The 24,359-nt window shown below is 42.1% G+C and overlaps 1 protein-coding gene across 2 annotated transcripts in view; it reads right to left on the reverse strand.

The window, feature by feature from the left end:
• The window catches only part of myo16 (myosin XVI), a 92,381-nt gene that overhangs the window by 36,591 nt on the left and 31,431 nt on the right, over positions 1-24,359 (reverse strand). For both annotated transcript variants that reach the window (XR_014915459.1, XM_085433738.1), the window contains exons 9-24: positions 23,386-23,536; positions 23,120-23,270; positions 22,526-22,636; positions 19,896-19,961; positions 18,728-18,855; positions 16,255-16,360; positions 15,035-15,152; positions 14,427-14,574; positions 14,062-14,179; positions 10,814-10,931; positions 10,054-10,125; positions 8,676-8,817; positions 8,004-8,076; positions 2,624-2,776; positions 2,003-2,203; positions 473-548 (exon numbers count right to left, since the gene is read on the reverse strand). Coding sequence is in view for 1 of the 2 variants with exons in the window: in XM_085433738.1 (XP_085289864.1) it covers positions 473-548; positions 2,003-2,203; positions 2,624-2,776; positions 8,004-8,076; positions 8,676-8,817; positions 10,054-10,125; positions 10,814-10,931; positions 14,062-14,179; positions 14,427-14,574; positions 15,035-15,152; positions 16,255-16,360; positions 18,728-18,855; positions 19,896-19,961; positions 22,526-22,636; positions 23,120-23,270; positions 23,386-23,536 (1,932 nt within the window). In the remaining variant the exon portion in view is untranslated. The remainder of the gene's footprint in view (positions 1-472; positions 549-2,002; positions 2,204-2,623; positions 2,777-8,003; positions 8,077-8,675; positions 8,818-10,053; positions 10,126-10,813; positions 10,932-14,061; positions 14,180-14,426; positions 14,575-15,034; positions 15,153-16,254; positions 16,361-18,727; positions 18,856-19,895; positions 19,962-22,525; positions 22,637-23,119; positions 23,271-23,385; positions 23,537-24,359) is intronic.

The raw sequence follows: 24,359 nt of genomic DNA on the forward strand, positions 1-24,359 counted from the left end.
TTGGTCCTTTTAACTTCAAGCCCTAAACAAGAAGTGACGAGGGGATGCCACCTAAAAGAAAAAAACCACATTGTTTATGTCTCGGTGTGGATGAAAGGCAGCGATGCATCGACCTGTCAGACGGAGGGATAACAGCCAAGTCTGAGAGACGAGCTAGCCTTTAGAAGATTAGCCTCATCATGGAAATTATAGCAATTAGGCTTCTGGACACGAGGCTAGCCTGGCAGTCACACAGCGAGTCCCTGTGTCCTGCTAACCACAACACCTCACATCTGGCACTTTCTATAGACAATATACACACAGACGGTGCTGTCTGCTGCACAGGGGATGAAACGCACATATAAAAACACAACCACATTTGGACAACGAGTGGTTTTGTGTGCTGTTTGTTTACACAAGAGTGCGTCTTTGTAATGAAGCGCGTGCTGACACCACAATGTGCACGCATGTCTGTTATTCATTGGGTACTTACACTTAATCGTAAACAGGAGATTCTGAGGAAGAGAGTCCTTGTTTTTTGTGAGCGATCCCGTGAGGTTGTATGAAATCTGGCAGAAAAAAAACAAATAAATACAAATCAAGAAATATATACTAGTATAAAAAAAATATTCCATTATATTTATTCTATCAGTTCATATCTCGCAAATGTGCTATGAACCACAGATACAGATGCAATACAAACAGGCCCAGTAACTGGCTGGTCCTTTAGTGGTCGCCATAGTGGATCATCTGCCTCAATATCGCCCTTTCTCTAGCATTCTCCTTCTGTCGGGCCAATCCTCCTTTATTGCATCCATGAACCTTCTGTGTGGTCCAATATAACCACCTGCAAATGTCCAAACCATCTCAGCCTTGCCTCAATAAGTTCTATCGATGTACTCATTTCTAAGATTCACCGTTTCCAGCTTGGCCTCCTGTCTTTTTTTCAGTGCCACCATCTCCATGATGAGAACTGAGCTGGTCTTGCTACCAACCTAACCTTTTACTCTTGTTGCCATCTTTATGTCACAAATCTGACACTCATCTCAATCAACTCCATCCTACCTGCGCTATCTTCATTAGCTCTCTTGTGCACTGGCTGTTGCTTTGGATGGTTGACCCCAGGTATTTAAACTCCTCACTACCTCTCTCCTTGCTTGCTCACTGTCACACCTGCTTCATTAACACATGTGTTCTGCTTTGCTTCTATTGACTTCCATTCCTCTTCTCTCCAGAGCATACTTTCACCTTTAGTCTCTCTTCCATCTGCTCCCAACTCTCATCACAGATCACAATGTTGTCTGCAAACATCGCAGTCCACACTCCCGCGTGACCTCATCTGTCAGCCTGTCCATCACCATCACAAACAACACGGGGCTCAGTGCCGACCCCTGGTGTAATCCCACCCCCATCTTAAACCCATCTGTCACTACTACTGCACACCATACCACTTTACCGCTGTCCTCATACATGTCCTGCACCTCCCTCACATACTTCTTGTGCCACTCCAGACTTTCTCATGCAGTACTATAGTTTCTCACTTGGCACTCTTTCACATGCTTTCACTAGATTCACAAATTTATTCTGCATACGTCTCCATCAACACTCTCAAAGCAAACATCACATTTATAGTTTTCTTTCTTGGCATGAAGCCATACTGCTGCTCACTGATCATCATCTCTCGTCTTCACCTAGCTTCAGCAACTCTTTCCTATGTCTTGGTATGAGTCATCACCTCTTTCCCTCTGTAAATTCTGCACATCACCCTTATGCTTGAAAACTGACACCAGTACATTTCTCTTCTCACACACATCTTCCTCAGGCATCCTCTCACTCTCAATCTCCTCACACTGTATAAAACAATGTGCTCAAAAAGACATCCTAGACATCGCCACACCTCCACAAGTATGTCATCTGGACTAACTGCGTTTCTAACATTCATGCTCTTTATAGCTGGCCTCACTTCATCCTCATTAATCCTTTGCAAAATCTACTGAAATAAAATTGCCATACACACACAGACCTGTCCTGCATAGTGGCTGACAATAAAGGCTGGGCCTTGGTCTTTCGGTGGGGGGTTCCCATTGCCATCCTTGGTAGTGAGAGACAGCCCATGAATTTGGTTGGAGTCCAACTGGGCAGAGAGCCTCTTGTACAAGGTCTGCTCTAATGGCCGCAGGCTCTGGCTCTCCTCATCTAACACGCACAACAGCCCCTGGGGCTTCTAGAGGAGGAACAAACAGATGTTCACATTATCATTTATTTAGGAGATATTTACAAGCACTAAGCAATAACAGTAATCCATATTTTGTGACACTTCCAGAGAGCCACATTTTTTTTTTTCGTGTGACATGAAGGAGATTCAGTGATATTATTTGATTTAGAGATTTCTCGCACCAATTACAACAGAGGCAGACAGTTGGCTTAGAGGGGCATTAGCAGTTATGTTTATATAGACTTTTTGAACATGTTATGTTTTTGCCTTTTGTCTCAATTAAAACGTCAAGACTTTAACTGTGTACATTAGAAAACTGAATAATTGTGATTCCAAAAGTTAGGTTGGGAAAGTGTGGTTGGGATTGTTGCATTACATAATGTCAGATCAAACTGGACTGGACTGGTCCAAACTAGAAGCATACAGTACCTGAAAAAAGAAGTCCAGAATGGCTGGGTGGTTTCTGGGAGAGCGTGCGTTCTCCATGGCGATGCCCTCCTGCAGACACTCAGCCTGCTCCTGCTGGAATAGCACCTCAGAGACGTACTGCCTCAGCCGCTCATTGGTCATGTTCACACACAGCTGGAATGCACAGAGCGCACACACACCAGCATGTAAACACTCTTCAGCACGCATGGCTGACGTTCATCAGAGAGATGCTGCTGAATGCTTATGTTTAAAGAACAAAAATGTTCACAATGCTGGACACAATCGGCTGTCGGGGGCATAAATGAGCTGACTTCTCTTGTAACAGTGGACCAGTAAACTATTACAAATGTCTGACACCTTGGTGTAGACTAGGGTTTAATGCCAGGAAATGGGATTCCTGGGAAATCCTAGCAAGATTATTTCCCCAGTTCCTGGGAAATGTAAAGACAGAGAAAAAATTAACTTGAGTGCTGTTTATTAAAAAATGTAGCCTGTTAATGAATACAAAGCATTTGGGGTCAATAGCACATGTTCCAACTTCTGAGTTGACACTGTGGGATTGCATTTCCACGGTAACACATTTTGTATGGTGTGGCCTTGTTTATGCACACATCCAGAAGAAGGAAAAAAGTGAGTGCAAAATGAACAAATGTGACTAAAATAAATGATGCCTGTTGTTGCAAGTTCATTTTTGCTTTAATCGGGGAAACTCAGAATCTATTTTAATTATGATTGGTCCATCTGATTTATATATTATAGTTATATTTTGGTAACACCACTATACATTAATTGTCTATTTTGCCTTAATAATAAGCAGAAAAACACGTAGAAAATGTCATTGTGAACACATGCATGCCCGATTCTCCGTGGTGTATTAGAGCTGCTTTAAATGATCAGAGTTTAGCTGAAGTTATTAAAAAGAAACATGTTTAATTCCCAGGATTCCTGGGAAAACTGAAGATGAATTTTCCCAGGAATCCCAGAAAATAAAAACACTTTGCAGTTTATTGTAAACACATGACAAAAAAGATTGAAAGAGATTGTGAAACATCTATAAACATCTATAAAACATGTGTAACACTAATTATATGCAGGTCTTGGTTGACCTTACTGAGCACGATTATGATGCGACTGTATTCCTGAACAATGCAACTGTCATATCGAACAGAAGCACTGCAGATGCAAATCATCTGTGCCCTATTGATGGCTACTGTTAATAGGAGCACTAGAGTAACCAGAGACATATCCATAGCATTGTAAATTCAATAACAAATGCAGTTAAAGTCCGAGCAGCACTCACTGCCACAGCCGCAATTTCAATAAGTACAGACCACTCAAAGGCACTCAGGGCCAGCTACATACTGTCATTGCTTGCCCTTTTAATAGGAGTAATGAGAAGCAGGATAGAGTGGTCAACCTGCAGTGCAAAGTGTCACATCAACTCTCCTTTCTATAGTTTCTCTGGGTTGGCAGTGTACTATAACTGGACTAGTCCAAGGCAGAAACTGCTCCAATACAGCAGAAGTAAAATATCACAATAATTATAGGATATTAGGATAAAATCTGATTTGCTGAATGCATGGTAATCATTAACTAACAGGCGTAATATATTTTTCATAGTGCAGGCGGTCCCATCTTCAGTCTATTCTTTTACTCCAAGCTAGTTTAGTCCATTAACAGCTTAGCCCCAGCAGGTGGTTGATTGAGTTAGCTCATTAGCAAAGTGTTGAGCAGGTACAACACATCCCTGCAAACACAGTTCTAATTAACAAGTTCTAATGACCCCGATCCTTGTGCGCATGTGGAGCGTGCTCGGGTACGCTGCTGCATATGCGTGCACATGTGTGTACAAACATGTCAGAGCTTGTTTGTCACTGAAGTGCCACGTCTACTGTACGAGGTCATTGTGTTTATCCGGAAGTTGCCCCTCCTCTTCCCTCTTCTGTGGGTTTAGTGTCTGATGAAAGAAAGCATGCAGTGCCAGACACAGTAGTTTTTCCTCTCGCTTTTTTTTTTTTTTTTTTAGATTTTCTTATCCTGTTACTTTCTTTTCTCTTCTGGCACTTTCTATGACTTAAATAGAAAAGGTGAAATAATCTCTCACCTCCATTTGGACTGGAAAAAAATCCAGATGGGCTAGGCCACTGTTATCTTAGTGACAGACACACACACTCATACAAAGCAAATACAAACAGACACTCTCTTAATGAAAGCTGTGAAAAACTAGTAGCTCCACAGGGAGGAAGTGTGAGCTTTCAGTAGCAGGAATAAGCACTTAGCCTCTTGAGCACTATAAATTACACTTTGAGGCTCCGGATACACACACACACACACACACACACACACACACACACACACACACACACACACACACACAGAAACTTGTCTTGTCTGTCTGATCCCTGCTGATCTTACAACTGAGTAGTCTATTAACAGTGCATGCCTGATGAGAACATGGCAGATTTACAGCCTATAGCAGGTGAGCTGTATACAGCGGCACATGTTGCACTTCACAATCTATAGAACCAAAGATGGCAGACATGCTGAGCAGCCTGTGGATGCAAATGTATGTATATATACAAACATGTATTCCAAAACTTCCTTGCCACAGCAGGTAGCTCCATGTGTTTCATTTGGCTGAATTTTAAACCGGAGAGTTCGTCCGTTAGTCGAACCTCGGATACAGGAGGAACAATGCAGTTTTCGTCCTGGTCGCGGAACACTGGACCAGCTCTTTATCCTCTCCAGGATACTTGAGGGTGCATGGGAGTTTGCCCAACCAGTCTACATATGTTTTGTGGACTTGGAGAAGGCATTCGACCGTGTCCCTCGGGGTGTCCTGTGGGAGGTGTTGCGGGAATATGGGGTGTCTGGCCCATTGCTACGGGCCATTCGATCCCTATACAACCGTTGCAAGAGCTTGGTTCGCATTGCCGGCAATAAGTCGGACTCGTTCCCGGTGGGTGATGGGCTCCGCCAGGGCTGCCCTTTGTCTCCGGTTCTGTTCATAATTTTTATGGACAGGATTTCTAGGCGCAGCCAAGTGGCGGAGGGCTTTCGCTTTGGTGGCCTCAGAATCTCATCTCTGATTTTTGCAGATGATGTGGTTCTGTTGGCTTCATCGGGTGAGGGCCTCCAGCTCGCACTGGAGCGGTTCGCAGCCGAGTGTGAAGCAGCGGGAATGAGGATCAGCACCTCCAAATCTGAGGCCATGGTTCTCAGCCGGAAAAGGGTGGCGTGCCCACTCCGGGTCGGGGATGAGTTCCTGCCCCAAGTGGAGGAGTTCAAGTATCTCGGGGTCTTGTTCGCGAGTGATGGGAGAAGGGAGCCGGAGATCGACAGACGGATTGGGGCTGCAGCTGCAGTAATGCGGACGCTCCACCGGTCCGTCGTGGTGAAGAGGGAGCTGAGTGTAAAAGCGAAGCTCTCAATTTACCGGCCGATCTACATCCCTACCCTCACCTATGGCCACGAGCTGTGGGTAGTGACCGAAAGAACGAGATCGCGGATACAAGCGGCAGAAATGAGCTTCCTCCTGTTAGGGAAAATATTCTAAAACACTTCTTCAGTAAAGACTCAGAGAAGAGAAACACACAGAGTTCTTGCTAGCAAGGGCAGCTCCCTACTGAGAGACTCGCACTAAGAAACTGCCCCGGTCTTTATTTATACTTCAGTGTGTGTGTGTGTGTGTGTGTGTTACTGCTGATCAAAGGGTCATGAGAGCACAAAAGGTACATCCTTGGTCAGGAAAGGGGGTAGTCTCCCCCACCCTAGATAACATGGTGAGGAAGTCCAGCAGTTCATCTATATGTAAAGAAGCACTTAAACTAAAACAAATGTAACTACGTTAATCCTGCCATAAAACAATAAAACAAGGTATGAGCTCTCATGCTCCCAGACGTGGGGGTGCATTCCTGGGATGCACCCCAAGCCTGCAGCCTGTTAGAGATCACACACAATTAATTATATGCCTCTAAGTATACATGGTTGAATATTTTCTAATACAAATAACTACATGCAGTATTCTACCATATGCAAACTTATATCACTAAAAGATTATACTGACTACTAAATACAATTTTCCATTGACACCTCCGAAGGGTGGCTGGCCTCTCCCTTAGAGATAGGGTGAGAAGTTCGGCCATCCGGGAGGGGCTCAGAGTAGAGCAGCTGCTGCTCCACATCGAAAGGAGCCAGCTGAGGTGGTTCGGGCATCTGACAAGGATGCCCCCTGGGCGCCTCCTGGGTGAGGTGTTCCAGGCATGTCCCACCGGGAGGAGGCCCCAGGGCAGACCCAGGACACGCTGGAGAGATTATATCTCTCGGCTGGCCTGGGAACGCCTTGGTATTCCCCCGGATAAGCTGGAGGAGGTGGCTGGGGAGAGGGAGGTCTGGGCCTCTTTGCTTAGGCTGCTGCCCCCGCGAGCCGGCCCCGGACAAAGCGGATGAAAATGGATGGATGGATGGATGGATGGATGGATGGATGAATTTTAAACCAGATATGTTTCCTGACACAGTCTCAAAGGGCATTTCTGAAGCAACCTTATGTTAACTACTATACTATAGGAACCACAATACATCAGATACATAGAAACATTAAAAATAAATAATATAGTGATGTCTCAAACATGAGATGCAGGACTTTAAAAACCCGGTTTTTAAAAAAGGAGTAGTTTATGTGCCAGTTTCAGGTACACCACTGTTACACACTAAGCAAATCTGCTTGTCTTCATAGATAGACTTCTTAATATTAAATATAAACTTTACTCATGAACCAAAACTAAAAGTCATGCACTTATTATTTACTAATGTTTCTGGTAGTGAGCAATAATTACACTGCCTGTTACTAATGTAGCCATATCTGGGTGCAAAAATGAAAAATAAATGGGATCAACTATTCTGGACTAAGATCAACTTGATTCAATAGCCTGTACTGGCAAGTAATGTAATGCCAAATATATAAAGTTGTATTTTATTAAAAACAGGTTTTGTATTCCTCATACACACACACACACCCACATGGTGGTTTGAGGCTGCCTATTACACTAACATGTTGCACAGAGACAGACACTGTGTCAGCCGTTGGTTCATTGGAGGACAGATGAAAATCACGCCACAGTCAGCCACAGACCTCACCACATTCATTACAATTACAGACAAAAATGCCTGGGCTAAAACAGATAAGAACTCCAAATATTTAAAAAATTTGATTAGGATCACATACAGTACCATTCAGAGATATTTCAATAGCAGAGAACGGCCACAGGGGAGGCATTTGGCTCAATTAGGCGGAATAATCACACAGCGTAAAGGGACGAGGAACATAATAGCAATGTTTTGGTTTTTTGGCTGAATTTTAAAACAGAAAGCACTGTCCCACCTGCTCAAATCCATTCTTCTGAAATTCTTCAAACCCAAATATGTCCAAGATCCCAATCTCCCAAGCAGGATCACTGGAACAAAGAAATGAATGTTACTTATTAAATAGCCACTTTTATTTTTCCTGAGTCAACATGAGAAAAGTGTTGCTTATGTCACTAATGAGACATTTGATTCTATTGTGTGTGCGCGTGTGTGTGCAATAAAATCTGAAAGGGGTGTGCCACGAATGTGTGGTTGACAAATGTATTACATTCTGTGGCTGGTGTGTAAACAAGGCAGCTCACAAACACATTCCAGAAGATCTAGTGCAGGTTATCAGAGTGTGATAAGGCTTCACAACATCAACAACACCAAGGATCCTATGTCCTTCACCTGGGTGTGTGTGAACATAAGTTGTTTTTTGTGTGTATCTGAGGCCTCCATTAAAAAAAAAAAAGCCTTGGATGTGTCCTCCATCTCTAACCTGTTGTTCAATACACAGATTTTAGTCCACAAGTTTATTTAAATGTTTATCTCTGCTCTAAACTAAAGGATTACTTTACAGTATTAGTGTTAGTCACTCCAGTTTACACAAATGAGTGATTGCTTTTGGAAATCTGTCATTTCAAAGGTTTTTATTGTGGTGTGTCGCGGAAACACATCTAGACACAGACACCACACACCACTATACCTGATGGTGTCATCTTGTCCCTGAAGGTAGTCGTTGATATTGTTGACCAGATAACTGAAGAGGCGCCCGTAGATGGCTTTGGCAAGCTGGTCCCTGTACTGCTCTGACATCTCTACTGTGTGGCGCCGAGTGATCACATCACCTGCACAAAGGCACAAAATACAGTTTCCGGTATTCGACAGATGGGGTTTTTACACTTTTCTTTCTTTAAAAGGTTAAATCTCCTTAGGGCTATGAATACTACTAGTGGTGCAACGGATCACGGTTGATTCGTAATCCAAACCGATCCCACTCACGGTTCGGCACGCACGTGATCCGAAGATTCGAAAAAAAAGGAAAAAAAGTATGCGTATGGTGGCGTGGTGGGTCTGTCAAGAGATAGTTATGGCCAGTGCTAGCGGTCCAAGTGGAGGAGCAGAGGAGCTTGCGGTATTTAAGCAGCCCTTTGCTGCCCAATCCGACCAGGCTAAAACTATTACAAAAGCTGTTGGGGTGTTTAGCTGCAGACGGGAGGCCGTATCCCGCTGTGCAAAACAAGGGGTTTAAACTATGATGCTTGAGCCACGCTATGATATCTTGTTGCGCGTCCAGTTTAGTGGCAAGATCGTTCCAAGCACGTATGAGCAGGAAAAGATTTAAGTTATGGCTGAACTGTCCCAGGCATCTTCTGTTGCCCTAACTACTACAAATGGGTGGAGCTCCAGGGCAATGGAAAGCTATGTGACCGTGACCGCTCATTATATCGCAGCAGAGTGCGATATAATGAGCGGTGTATTATTGTAGGGTCTACCTTACAATATAAAGCGCCTTGAGGCGACTGTTGTTGTGATTTGGCGCTTTACAAATAAAATTGAATTGAATTGAGTGGTAGATACAAAGCCCTTTACTGCCCTATATTGTACCATAATTTTTTTTAAATCTTTTTTCTTTTTTTACTGATCCGAAAATTGATCCGATCCCTGACTTAAAACCATGATCCGATCCGAACCGTGAGATTTTTGATCACCACTAAATACTACTTATCTCTCTATGCTCTCTCTCTTGAGGGCTCCAAAGACAGTCCCAGGATAGAAGAGATATACAGATTTTTGACATATTAACAGAAAACCCTTCAAATTTGACGCCTACATAAGGGATATTCTGTAAGGGGTATTTCCCAAGCATGGTCTGGGTCCATTTATCCCTTTGGGGGAAGGACCATTGTAAAGCCATAGTAAAATTATTCTGGGTGATTATTTGATTGTGCGCTGAAGCATCATGATGAATATGGTCTCTTCAAGGATGACAATGCCCCTTATCCATATGGTACCACGGCTCACTGAAAGGTTGGATGAAAATAATGCAAATGGTGAACACGAAAAGGCTGATAAAGCAATACCTTTGAAATACTGAACATCAGAGGTGAGGGCGGTGCTTAAGTCACTGGAGGATACCTGCAATAATCCAGCAACTGTTGCAAGGAAGAAAAAGAGAGAGGGAGCAAGGAAGAGGCAGAGTAAATGACAGTGACAGGTTAAAAAAGCATCAAAATAACGCCATTAAATGTTAACCGAGCATCAGAAAGATAGGGACGATAACATCCCAGAGCCCACTGCTCTGATGATGATATCACACTGACAGCATAACAGCCTGAACTCTGCTAAAGCTCATTCCCGTTTAACTGATCGATGAAGCTGGCAGCAATTAGTCATCATTGGATTTCTGAGCAGAACCCATCAACAAGCAGCAAAAACAGGTGACAGCAACCCTTCGCTGACATCACTAGTCGTAACAATACATCTCCAAGGTAACAATGTCTCCTTCCCGATCAGGTGCTGATGTGATTTGTTTACATCAAACATGTGCTAGCTGCATAATGAGCGAATTAGACTGAGAGACAGGAAAATAAGGCTGTCCCTGATGACGGAAAAGTCTGTACATGTACATGTTGTTTTCAGTGTGGATACCAAACAGGTAACTGCCTGGCCTTCAGCTATTGCTGGCAAGCTGCCAAGAAGACTACTCTAAGGGAGGATGAGGGAGGCGCTCTGACAGCAAGGTAAATAGAATGAGTTAGTGAGATCCACCCCTCCTCCATTGCCTAGTTCCACTTCCTCTAAGGGTGGAAATGTGGCCCTGGTGGTGGCATAAGCACTGACCTCTCTCCAGCAGCTGCAGGTCGGAAGGGAAGGCTGTGTCAGCATCTGTCAGTGCTGTGAAACGCAGGTCCCCGATATGGAGCACAGCAGAGAGCAGCGTAAATACTGAGTCAACCTCCTAGCAGCGAAAGAGAGAGAGAGACAGGAGAAAGTTGAGAGAATATGATATTAACTATAATCTTTAACTACTAATTAAAAATGGAACTATATGAAACGGTTATCAAATCCAACCTTTTTCATAGGGACATGAGTCTTTATTCGATGTCAACTTCATGATCCTAGTGATCCTTCTAACAAGCCCATGGAGCCAAAGCCTTATTAAGTTCAGTCCTCTTTGCCCCAGACCTCCAATTAATCTCACTTCTATAATTCAGTGGCCAGGTTCGCTCATTATCTTGATCCCTGGCGGTGAAGATAGTGTGGAATAAACATGCTAGTTTTTTATTTTATTTTAATGTATGCATAAATCAACAGCTTAAAAACGCTGCCCTTAAATTAAGCGCACATCCTGTTATATCTGTGCTGTGTGTCCTCTAGCTTCAGCCCCACTTCAAACAGTTTCATGCAGCACACCACACTCATTTTAAAACACAAACAATCTCTTTTCAGATCAGCATATCATCACCAGTTAAAAAGTAATCTCTATCCTTAACGAAGCGCCTGAAAATGTGTATCACATGACCATTTATACATGTAGGCAGTTGGCGTATGATCAAATATAGAATTTGACTGGATAGCGATCTGGCAGCATAGAAAAAAAGGGTAGCAATGTCTGTCATTTTCCCTGAAGTAAGCGTTTATAATCAAGGTTGACGGCTGTGTGACAAATGAGCGAACAACACAAACTGTCAATGCACGATTGTTTCCAAAAGTTTCAACGTCTACCTGTCCAGCCTGAGGGCAATACCAACGTATTTTAGATTTAAAGCATCCACCTCTTGCTACAGTTATGAGTCACTCTCTGAATCACTCTCTGACTTTGAAAAATGCTGCTGATTGTCTGGACTGACTGGAGCAGCATGGAGATTTTGGAAATGATGCAGACACCTACATTCACTTCCAGTGTTCAGTCATTTCAGCATGCAAATCAAAGTAGAATACATTGCGTTAATTCACATGCACATGATGATAAACGGCAAGTAAAAGATGGTTATTTTACTGATGTATGATTATGGTTATGGTTAGGGTTACTGCTGGTCTCACAGCATATGGTTGTCTAACAAATATCGCTCACTTTGTGCTACACGTATGCCGATATGACAATGTATGTTGATGTGACAGAACACCGTATTGAATCACGTCACAAAACGTAAGCCAAGAAGCACTTTAATTCTGTCTGTCTCACGTGAGCGCTCCTTTAAAACTGCTCAGCTGCTACTCATGTGTTCACACGATCGTCCTCCAAAGAAATATCTGGTTTTACTTTCTCTTCTTCTTCATTAGAGTCTTATATAAGCAAGCAACGTGTGACTCCTGTTTATGCCAACAGATACTGAGTGTGCATGTATAGTCATGTATAGATATGTGTTTACAGGCATGTTAGTACACAGAGAGGTTGTTCCTGAAGCACTTGCCTTAATGGAAACCACTTTCATTTTAAAATGTTTTTATTTTAATTTAATTTAAACATATTAGAACATGTGTGGTTGTGGTTTGAAATGGAATCCTGGAGTTTTGAAATAATTTTGCTTTTTTTAATGTTTATTTTCTTTTAGCAGCAATGATAGAGCTGAGAGTATGGGTAATATTTGGGAGATATAAAAAGACTGGCCTATACGCTGTTTTCATTATCGTTGTCTCTTTTTTGCTAACACGCAAAATGCAAATAAACAGCACAAATATCAGGAAATTCAACAGTTATGATTCACAGGTCCTCCTAACTCGATTCACCCGCTTCTCTTCTCACCCTCTCTTCCTCTGTGCCCTTGAGTAGAGGACGCTTAATGGAATACCCCATTAAACCATGCACTGAATCTCTGAGAGGGGGATGTCTGAGTTTGAGGATGTGTGCTTGTGTACATGCGAATATGTCTGCGAGTGTACTCTTTCCAGGCAGGATATTGGAGCTGATATCTCTGAGATAAACAAGCATTAGTCTCTGTCGGACACTCTATACATGGAGAGACCCTTCCGCTTAGGGAGCAGAAGAAAGAGCAGGGGAGAGAAAAGGCGCTGCGGGGAGCGTTAATGACAGTTGACCTTTGGTTCTGGACTAGGAGCCATCCCCTGATGAGAGCTTAGACAGAGACCAATGGGGGGTCTATCACTTCCCCCCTACTACCCCACCCCTTCTTCTGTCCCTTGGTCCTTCGCTTATCCAGAGGACAGTAATGCCCTCTGATAATACCACTATCTATTGCTCTATCCCTCTGTCCCTTATGCCTTGTCTGTGACTGCTACTGGATTAAAAGGTGAGATGATGGTCACTCAGTGCTGATAGATGCTGACTGGAATCTAAGTATAGAACCTGATAATGGAGTGGGAGCACAGCTGGTGGTGGACAGGACGGACTGTACCAGTGATCACTGCACGCACACTGTAAGCATAAATCAATGTCTCCTCGACTATTCAATTCTATTCAATCCAGCTTTATTTATATAGCGCCAAAACACAACAACAGTCATCTCAAGGTGCTTGATACTGAGAGGCAGAGACCCCACAATAGAAAACCCCAATGACCCTCTATTAACAGGCAGTTTGCAAAGGTGGAAAGGAAAAACTTGATTTTTATAAGAAGAAACCTCTGTCAGATACAGGCTCAGGGAGGGGCAGCCATCTGCTATGACAGAATGGGGTATGCTTTCTGTAGACAGATGCTTCATGAAAATTTTCAAGAAATTTAACTGTGAATACACAAATTCTTGGTGCCCTCTTTATCCCTCAATTCATTATTTCATGCAATCAAGAGAAGCTACCTGTATCTTTGTCATTATTTAACAGGAATAACAGGATATCTGTTTGAAACATTTCACCTTACAGATGAACCAAAGCCAGACGGTTAATTCTACTCGCAAAGTATGATAAACCGGAAGGTTCAGCCTACAGTTTTAGGTCCGCCTAAAGCCCTTGGAGTTCCATCGCCTGGTTTCAGGCAGCTGCAATCTCAGAAAAGAAAATCTGATGTAATATCTCATCAGTGACCTGTGTGACTTGTGACTTCAAGGCCTGTGACACGACAACGTTTATTTCTCCCTGCTGTCAGTAACCTTTGGCTCAACACCGTGCTGTGCAGCTGTGCAAATCAATACCTGCTTGTTGAAGCTGAGGGCTCGCAGGGCTTGTTTGACTGCCGCAAGATGTTCTCTACTCTGGGTAGAGGCTGTAGCTACTGGAGGGTTCTCCCCTGGAAGTCTTCCGCTAATATACCTGCAGTACGGATGGAAAAACACAACCTATAGTGAAGGATACTCATAAAATAAAGCTATTTTTTAATAAGTGACACATATTATCTTTATGGACAGGACACCATATATGCGTGTATTATATCAAGGCTTGTGTGAACTGTAGCTTGTGAGATCTAAATTTTCAGCAGCAACATAACCGACAGTCATTTTTAAAACGTATTAAATCATTTAGTAATATAGAACATATAAAGCCCATGACAGCCGCATACCTATGAGCCAAGACGTTGTTGAGGTAAAGTGCACTCTTCTCCTCAGCTGAAAGGCCCTCAGCCATCAAATAGAAGATTTTGAAGCTGTGTTGTTGAGCAGGCAGGTGGACTAGACGGGACTTCTCCAGCATATAGGTGTATACATGGGCTTAAACATTAAAATGTGATCATAATTCAGTAACAGGGGAGTCCAAATCACGTTTTAACAATGGCAGTTGTGAAAAATGTAAATCTGTGGCCACTACTGAAAGACCAGTCGACAGGTATCAAATAAACTGGAGTAAAAGAAAAAAAAAAGGTGATTCACATAAAAAGAAACAGACATATAGGATTTTGCTGCCCTCTGCTGGTGTGCAACTGATCTTGAAGAAAGTGGATTTAATAGTAGAGTATCTTAATCACAAATACAGTGGCTGAGAATGTGAAATTTACTCTGTTATTCTGACAATAATTTTAATATTCAAGAATAAAATGTGTGGAACAAAAATGGTAAATATTTTATTTTGTGTGAATCGAATCAGAACAGAGACATTCTGATTGAAGTTTTTTGTTTTGATCCGTGCAACAGAGTCACATCCAGCGCTATGGTTGCGTGAAATGCAGGTTACCTCTGAGTGGTGTCCTCCTCTTATCACAGTATTGGATCGTCAGCAGCTTGATAAAGCGGCTTGAGTTGCTGTTCCTCTGGGTCTTAGCGTGGCCAAAGGCTTCCAGTACACAGTTGACCTGCATTTCCCATCAATCATATGACATTATGGTCTCTCAGAATTCCTTTATTATCTATATATTTCTATTACTTAAAGCATCTCTCATACATGCCTTGCAAAAATGGAGCCCTGCTTCCACTTTCTACCACTAGATGTCAGTGTACATCCATTATTTGAGCACTCAAAACAGCATGCTACCAGAATTATAAGAGCAAGCTGACCCAGATATTAACTGCATAACGATGACTTCATCCAAACCCAGGCTACATGTTGTTACACATAGTTACATGACTGACAAACTAACTGGAAGACGGAGTGAGTGCAGCGCAGGTGCCTCACGTTTTAAACGCTTTCAACAAATCTGAACCACAGCAACTGGAAACACAACAAGAATCTGAATCCTTCACGAGGTGAAGGCTTTCGCCTTTCAGGACACTTAATTCCTGAACTTGCTAAGAAGCTTTTATGTTTCAGTAAAAAAAAAAAAAACTTCAGTCCATATATGTTTTATGTCTATCTGTCTTATCTCTTCTTTGGCGTTCTTAGCTGTAGCCTCTCCAGATTCACAAGAACATATCCTATTAAGGGCATGTGATCATTAGTGCTCTACAGTCTTTTTTTTTTAACAATCCCTCTTCAGGCTGTAAGTGTTTATGATGCCATCAAACAGTTTATTAATGCGCAAATGGTTTATCTGACAAATGAAGAGCTAACAAGCAGAGAAGAAAAGACTACAGTACTGTGGTATGCTAATCCATACATTTATTATTTCCCCTGCCACAGCGACAGAGGAACAGTAGGATATATTCACACAGTTATGAGCACTGCTTCGCTGTGTGCTATGTTATTTTGGAGGAGTTTTTTTAATCACAGGGACTGCAGGAAAAAGAAGTAATAAGCACAGTGAGACATAAGCATCAGGAAAACGCACAAACATTAAGTTTGTCAGTGGATTAGTATTGCAGCATTTTGCCGTTGCGAATAACAAATGATACATGAGTGCTTAGTCACACATGCAGCACATGGTCCTTAGTTATGACAGGCTGCAGGACACCCAACCCACTGACTGACTGAAGTGTAAAATAAAAGAACAGCTTGTAGACAGATAAGTCCTAACTTACATGTTTCATTCTGGGCTCCAGCATAAAGCCTTTGGTGCTGGAGCGGGCTGTCAGGTGTCTCACTATGTGCTTGCACGCCTCTGTTTTTCCAGAGCCACTCTCGCCACTATGGAAACAAAGGGAGAGACAAAAGATGCAGATTTAAAGTAATTTATATCTCTGGTGGTACATAAATTGTTTCACATGCCTTTGCCCTTACTGTTTCAAGTTCTAATGCTGCAGCATTTTATACTGCTTCAGCCTCAACTCTTCAATCTTCAGTACAATGAACATGTATTGCTGTGCTTACAAATCTAGCCATCAGTCTACAGAGCCGTGAAAAAGAATTTCCCCCCTTCCTGATTTCTTTGCACATTTGTTGCACTTAAATAATAATCTGAGTGAATGCAGGTTTTAAATTTTGATTTCATTTATTAAGGGGAAAACAAGTTATCCAATTATCCCCTACACATAGTTACTGGTTTTACCACCCTTGGCAGAAAAAACTGCAATCAAGCATCTGTAATAACTATGAGTGAGTCTTTGACATCCTTGTGGATTAATATTATTACTGTTTTTCAGGGCACAAGCTGATGGCTGGACATACTCCTTCAGGGCTTTCTAGCAGAGAGCAGACTTTGTGGTTCCATCATTTACAGCAGGTCATCCAGTTCATGAAGCAGCAAAGCATCCCCAGATCATCACACTACCACCACCATGTTTGGATGATGTTCTTTTTATTAAATGCTGCTACTTTCTTACTTTCATGTCTTCCGTCCACAGAATATTTTCCAAAAATGTGAAAATATGTGAGACGAGCCTCCCATGAACTCTCCCATGGATGCCATTTTTGCCCAGTCTCTTTCTTATTGTTCATTCATGAACTCTTGACTGAGACAAGTGAGGCCTGCAGTTCTTTAGATATTGTTCTTGTTCTTTTGTGACCTCCTGGATGAGTCGTTGATGCACTCTTAGAATAATTTTGTTAGGCTGTCTACTCCTGGGAAGGTTCGCTGCTGTTTGAGCTTCTCTCCATTTGTAAATAATGGCTCTCACCGTGTTTCACTGGAGTCCCAAAGCCTTAGAAATAGCTTTGCAACTCTTTCCAGACTGATAGATGTCAATGACTGCTTCTCATCTGTCCTTGAGTTTCTTTAGATTGTGTCATTATGTGTTATTTTTTGACATCTTTTAGCCTTCTTCACTTTAGCATTTATTTAAGTGATTTCTTGATTCAAAAAGTCTGGCAGTAATTCTGGTCGAGTGACACGGGTGTATTTAAATGGGATTTTCTTTCTTTTCTTTTTTTACAACAAATGAAAACAGAAAGAGTAATGGGAGCAACTTAAACTTTGTGATACACTGCTGTATATGTGCCTTGGAAGACTAAGTGTGACTTATTAGTCATCAAATTTCTACCTATTGACGTCATCCCTTTAGGGATTCCCTCCCATTAAATTCATAATCTGTTCTTTCAATAACGTTGCTCCACTGAGTGCCCCTTTTCGCACCACTAAGGCCACAACTTATCTGGCAGTGAGGTCCTGTTTTTAATTTTCTGTTGAGTGGATATTAAGTCTGGCATAAGGTACCTCTACAGTACATGCACTGACACTCTCCGACATGCAGAGAGTTGCGACCCACATAGTAACACCAAGCAGATGGCTCGAGAAGGTCAGAAGCTTGTACTAATGACCGCAGTGTGCTGTATTACAGTTTGTCTATGTGTACGTGCGTCGCTTTATTTCCTACTAACAACCCTGCTGAGTGTTAAGTCCAACGGTCTTTTCGCTTGTCTTTTCATTTACCAGTTTTTATTAGATTTCAAGGGCATTTTGTTAGAACACTTGCCTCGGGGGATCTTGGAGACTGATTGCCAATAAATGTGTATAAGTGTGTCTGTGCTTCGGAGCGTGTGCGTGCATGTGTGTACTTCAAGAAACGAGAAGAACCACAGTGAAACAGAAAGCTTGAACAAAAGCAAAACAAGAGGAGAAATGATAAAGGAAAGGACTGAGGGGACAAAGGATGCGTGTACATGTGAACAGTGCAAAGTTTCCACGGCTCCGTGTGTGTGTGGGGGTGTGCATGTTAGTGAGATGGATAGCCTATGGCGAGGGTGCATTAAGTCTCTGCCAGATTGGTTACAACTCAGCGGGAATGTCACTGGAGAGTCGGAACAGGATTTAATTGCAATCAGGGAGCTGCCTGAGTCCAGTCGAGGACAAAGAACAAGACGCCGCATTGCTCCCAGTAAACATACATCGTAGTGTGAACACTGAACAAGCCTACAGCTCAGCTCAGGCTGAGAGCTATTAACCTCTCAGGGAGTGCTAAACAGGTGCGTGGCAGAGGGGTGCATACAACCAGGTGGCCGCCTTAACTTTCACTCACTATTATTCCCGCAGTCATTCAACTTTAGGGACTTTTTATGTTACATTATCCTGAAGCAGACCATTCAGTGACTGTACAAATGAATGAGCAGCAGGTGTACCTCAAGATGAAACACTGCGGGCGTTTCTCCTGCTGCATCATGTGATAAGCTCTCTCTGCTGAGGAGAAGATGTGAGGCGGCAGAGAAGAGCAAAGGCGACCCGTGGAGCTCAGGTACAACTGACTGACCTGAGGAAGAGAAGATGTTACATAAAACGGACACAAACATGGCCTAGCTAAGAGATAAGGATTCAGTTTCACCAAAACAGAGAAACCATACTGGGTATCACCTTCTGTGTGTCACTGTAATTGTGTATCAACTTCACAAAGAAGCGGTCTTTTACCATCCTGTTTAAGTCATTAGAATCTGTAGTTTTACACTACAATAATATTTATCAAAACCAAAATGAAAAATTGAAAAAAAATCCAAGAGGGATAAATAAGAAAACTTGTCTCTGAGAGTATCTGTCCTATTAAACTGTGAGTCGACTGTAATGTCACAATGTGTGCCCTGTGCCAGTGTTAGTGGCTGTGGCAAAGGGGGATGGTTTTTGGACCACCAGACCAGAGGAGGTGACAGACGGCCAGCAGATCACACATGTTGTGACATATGTCCTTCTTACACTAGCTCCTCCCTGCCCCCTCACATCCTCTCAGCTGGGTATAGATGCCTGGAGTGAATCCAGACAGAGGCAGGAATGGGACAGCCAGAGAGGGGCTTGGCTTCATTCTGTCAGGGTAGCAGAAGATCCATGAAACCCCTCCTGGGATCCACATGGGCAAGCCTCTACCTGCCAAAAAGTGAGCTATTTCAAAATGAGCTAAGTCCTATTTAAAATAAACCAAAACCCTCTTTATTATGATTGGGCTCACATGTTAATAAAGAACTAAAGACCCGTTACTGACAGGCTTCTCTACTGGTTTATCGTAAATATGCTATTTTTTTAAGGTGAGAGGTAGCGTGTATGTATGTGCCTGAGTGCTTCTGTCTTCCGTGGCTGATGCAGAGTCAGCCTTACGCAGGGTAACTGACAGGAAGACTGCATTATTTATCAACTACAAGGTCCATTTCATCTGCTTATTCCCTGCTTATTGTACCGCATACATGCCCCATTTATCATAAACTTCCATAAGCATAGTATGTAGTTTGTCAAATATAAAGTCATGAATTTCAAGCGTGAGGCCAAATATGTGCACATACCTGTAAGTTCACTCAAATGCATTCTTACCAAAGTGGAATAGATGGGCAGCTCCTTGTTTGGATTGACCAGCAGAAGGATGTGGCCAATGTAAGTCTAGAAAAGAGCAGAAAATACACCTAAGTCATCTTCACTAAAGCAACAAGTTCATTCAGTGTTATAAAATATATCTCTGATGGACCATTTTGACACAAATAGGCTGACACCGCTTAAAATTACTCTCAACCTGCCTAAAGCCAACACTGACCTAGAAATAAAAGTGCTGTCCCACTCTGTCCTTACCAGCTACATTAACTGTGTGGGCATTTTCCATTGCTATAAGGTAATGTTAATGTCGTGGAAGAGAAAGGTCAAGCAGGGACCTCCAGCAATAACCCCCGTAATGACCTTTCTCTAATAAAGACAACAAATCTGTTCTCTCACAGGCAAACCCTGAAGCTATCTAGATAAAAAAAAACACCAGCTCCAAATTTCTGACCCCTTCCACTAAACTGCTAACCCTCTGTTCCAGACAAAGAGTCCTGGAGGCTGTTTGAAAGCTAAGACTCTGTTGTTCCCTAATAGAGTACGGGCTAACATTGTGTAACATGCTGCTCTGACCTAAGAACATGGCTTCAGTTTAATGACTTGAACACATTCCCAATTCTTGAAGACACAGAGCAAAATTTACAATATGTTCTTCATGTGTTTTTTCATTAAGTGTTTAAAACTTTCCATAGTTTTTTTTTTACCATCTAACTCTGTTGTTTAATCTCATGACATGCTTGTCAATAATCAGAGTCTTCTGTTCTGTATTTCTTCAGTTCCTTGCCACTCTCATCGGGGGTTTAGCGGTGGAATGGCAGAAGGCAGTGACAGCTCATCAAAGCCCCATCTCTGACCACCCTGCTAGGCACATATGGAGCCCTCGGTGCCTTTGTTCTTGCCTTCATCATATCTCGGCTGGTTTCACCTTCTTTCTAAAAACTCAAACTACTTCGCACATAATATCAAGTGCATACGGACGAAATATAATGAACGGGAATAAAACGTCTCTTATTTTTCTCATCAACGTCTTGTTGCAAACTTTATGTTTAAAGCCAGTCAAGCTAGCGTTTGCTTCCTTGAGGGGTTTAAGAATATCTTAGCTGCATATAAAAAGAAACACAATGAATGACTGTTTCTTGTGCAACTCTACAATATTAACATAGGTATGCTCCCATATTATTGTGATAGTTGCACATTTCAGTGTCTTCATTTAAATCTAGGGCACCTCCTGTACCCAGCTTTCAATATTCTGAATTCCAATCGTTTCTCTTTTCTTCATCCACCGCTTGCACTCCCTTTCACTGTCATCTCCTCATCCTCGTCTCCCGCTGTGACTAACCCTAATGTCTGTGGCCCATCTGGGTTTCGATAATAACAGACTATCACTGCCTCTTCACAGAGAAGAGAGCGCACCGATAGCGCCACATTGATCTGGTTCCAGTCTTTATAGAGCTCCATCCCTGTGGAGCTGGAGTGGAGTTTTAAAGGAAAGGGCTATAAAACAGAGATACAAAATGGACCAATTGTTGGAGATGAAGGCATTTTACTTCTAATTTTTTTCTCCCAATCGATCTAAATGGTATCGATTTCGCAGTTGTCATGTGTCTCAGTATTTGTGTTGGAACGGGATACGACACTTACTGTGCAAAAGTCTTGAACAACTCCTCATTTCTTTATATTTTGCTTCGAAGGAGCCAGATATTCTTGTAATGTCTTCAAGTGATCTTGAACAATAGTTCTCTGAAGGTTTTTCAGAGTTTTTCTTTTGACATTAGCCAGCTTTTTCCACTTGTTTTCATTCCATTTTCAGATTAATATCTATATTACGAAGTGTCAGTCCTAAAAAACAATCTACAACCGATGCAAAGTGTCTGAAAGTCTGAACCTATTTCCCATTTTCAATGCAAAATATAAAGAAATGAGAGGTGGCTCAAGAACCGTGTTTATTATTTAAAGATAAAATCCAGCAATGTTTTAGATCATTTAAACTCTACTGATCATTCCCCACTTTTAAGCATTTAAAACAGAAGTTTAAGTGCATTTGTAGGTCCGAGTTTACAAACTGTGAATTCAAATGAATTTACCAGTCCTGTATACTGGTGTCACAGCATTAAGATGGTATAGTTGGTTTTCCTTTGTTTTATGCAGTGAGCACAGTGAATCAAAACCGTTCACTTCAAGTTTTAGCAGTTTTTGACTGTTAGACATTGACTGTAGAAAATTACAGAAAATATCGTTATGCTTTGACTATACAGCAATATTTGTTGGTTTTGTTCTTCTCTGAATTTGTAAAAATGAATACAGAATATAAAAAACATAATATAATCTACATTATAGTGCTCAGAATCTGTGATGCACTGTGCATGGTGTTTATATGTGTTTACTGTACATGCATATATGCTTAAGGGAAGGTGACTGTAGAGCCCACGGGTATAAAAAATGAGTGATGTGATCCAAACACCTAGAAAATTACCAGGGTATAAAACACACTCAACAAATAAACAACTAGATGTCATTGTTAAGCCCATGAGAACATGTGTTTGTCAGTGCTCTCTGTGTGCTCTGGGCTCTAATGAATGTTTAATGTTGAGTGGAATTCATTCTTAAGTAGCACAAGGACAGACGAGTCTTACGTAGATTTGGTCGTTGCCAAAACGTTTCTGCATCTCGTAGAGAAGGCTGCTGTCAGTCAGCTCACTGAGGGACGCCAGATCGTCATTGGGTGCCGGAGGCATCAGTTTCACCTGAAGAAAATACACTTAGTTTAATGCAAACTCTCACAGTGTTCTCAGAAAGGATGAAAGGGCTGAAAAGATAACTTGAGGATTTACAATGGCCATGGGTCTCAAATGCTTAATTTTGGAGCTATCTATTCTTAAAATGGTGTGAATAGACAACAGAGAGGATGGATAATGTTTGAAATGTATTTATTTGTGACTGTTTTATTTGAAATTTGAAAAGAAAAACATAATGTGACACATGCAACGTCATGATGTCAAATTTCAGAGTTTTGTAAACAACATGCAAGTAAACCCTGTGTTTCATATAACTATGTACAAGTCTGTATGCTTTATTTGTTTATATTTTTCTTCTCCTTGAGGACAAATAAACTGTCTTTATGGAACTTTCTTTCTTCTGTCTTGCGTAAACCCCTCTGGACTTTTTGGGATTTTCTGTGTACTTACTGTCTTACTCAGATTTTTGCAGCATGTAACATGACAAGGTACCTGCTCCAGTTTGCTGGCTCCAGAGCCAAAGGGGCTATCTAGGCCATTATCCTGAGAGGGTTGTCGCCTCAGTGCTCCAGCTGCCTCTCTGAACATGGCACATTTCTCCAGCAGACTGTCCCGCTTAGCGATTGGGATACCCAGGGGGTTCCTGTATAGGGTGGCATAGAAGATGGTTAGGCAATAAGGTGAACTAGAGCAAAAGAGAAAAAAAAAAGGTTTATAATATGTGACAATTTTTGTGATTTTGAAAAATGTGAACCCACAAGTTCTTGACAGGGGTGTTGAGGTCATGTGAACCACTATCATAGCGCTGGTCAGTGGAGGGCAGAGGAGCAGAGGGGTCCTTCAGCCTCTGTTGCCAGCTCTCTTCTGCATTCAGCAGCATATCTGCTATGGGCTCTGACACTGCAATATCTAATGACATGATATAAAATATGAGATAAATTATTTGGGAATCTGAAATTCACAGAGGCATGTTTAATTCGATAGAGATACAAATTTTAAAATGTCAGATTTGTACGATCTAGTTCTATCATCTAAAGATACTGAGAGTGTAATGATGTTGTTCAAAAGACTGTAAGGGTCACACCACTCCACAGGTACACCTTTTTGTTCTCTTCCCAAGCTTAAACCTCCTTTAAAATTTGTGCGAATGAGTGGTCACTGGTGGAGAATACACTCTGTGGATCAATGCAACCGTGCTTCAGATGAAGGAGTTAAGATCGGTTTTTTGTAATGAGGTCTAAGAGGGCACGAGGGATTGGAATGGCTTGAAGCTGTCTTTTTATTTCTGTGTAGGCACTCATCTCTTGTTCTGACTTTCTTTCGTCATTTGGAGGGGTGTGGGGCTCTGGACTCTGAGTCTCAGTCTCTAAGGGCTTGTCTCACTTCTTTTCTAAGACTGCATGCTAGAAGGGGTATCGACTAAGACCCAAGTGAGGCAGTCAGAGTAGTGATTACACGATGGGAGTAAGTGGTAAGAGGCAGAAATGACATTTTATCCCACAATTTAGCGGTTAGGAGGTAAATCCAAAGTCCACATACAAAAAACATATCATCACTACGACACAACGAACTATTAAGATTTCTAAACACTCTCACAGGATAGTATCCCAGTGGTTCTTTGCTCTTCAACAGCATTAGGAACATTGATCTGGATCATTAGCTAGTAATGGCTTCAACTCTAAAATGACAGGTTTTTTAATGTAAGGCCTCAATCTCACAGGCCCAAAGGCTG

This window comes from Copadichromis virginalis, linkage group LG16 (assembly GCF_057382275.1).
Source record: "Copadichromis virginalis isolate Kocher_CV1m ecotype Utaka linkage group LG16, C_Virginalis_male_GT1.1, whole genome shotgun sequence".
In the NCBI taxonomy this organism is placed as follows: Eukaryota; Metazoa; Chordata; class Actinopteri; order Cichliformes; family Cichlidae; genus Copadichromis; species Copadichromis virginalis.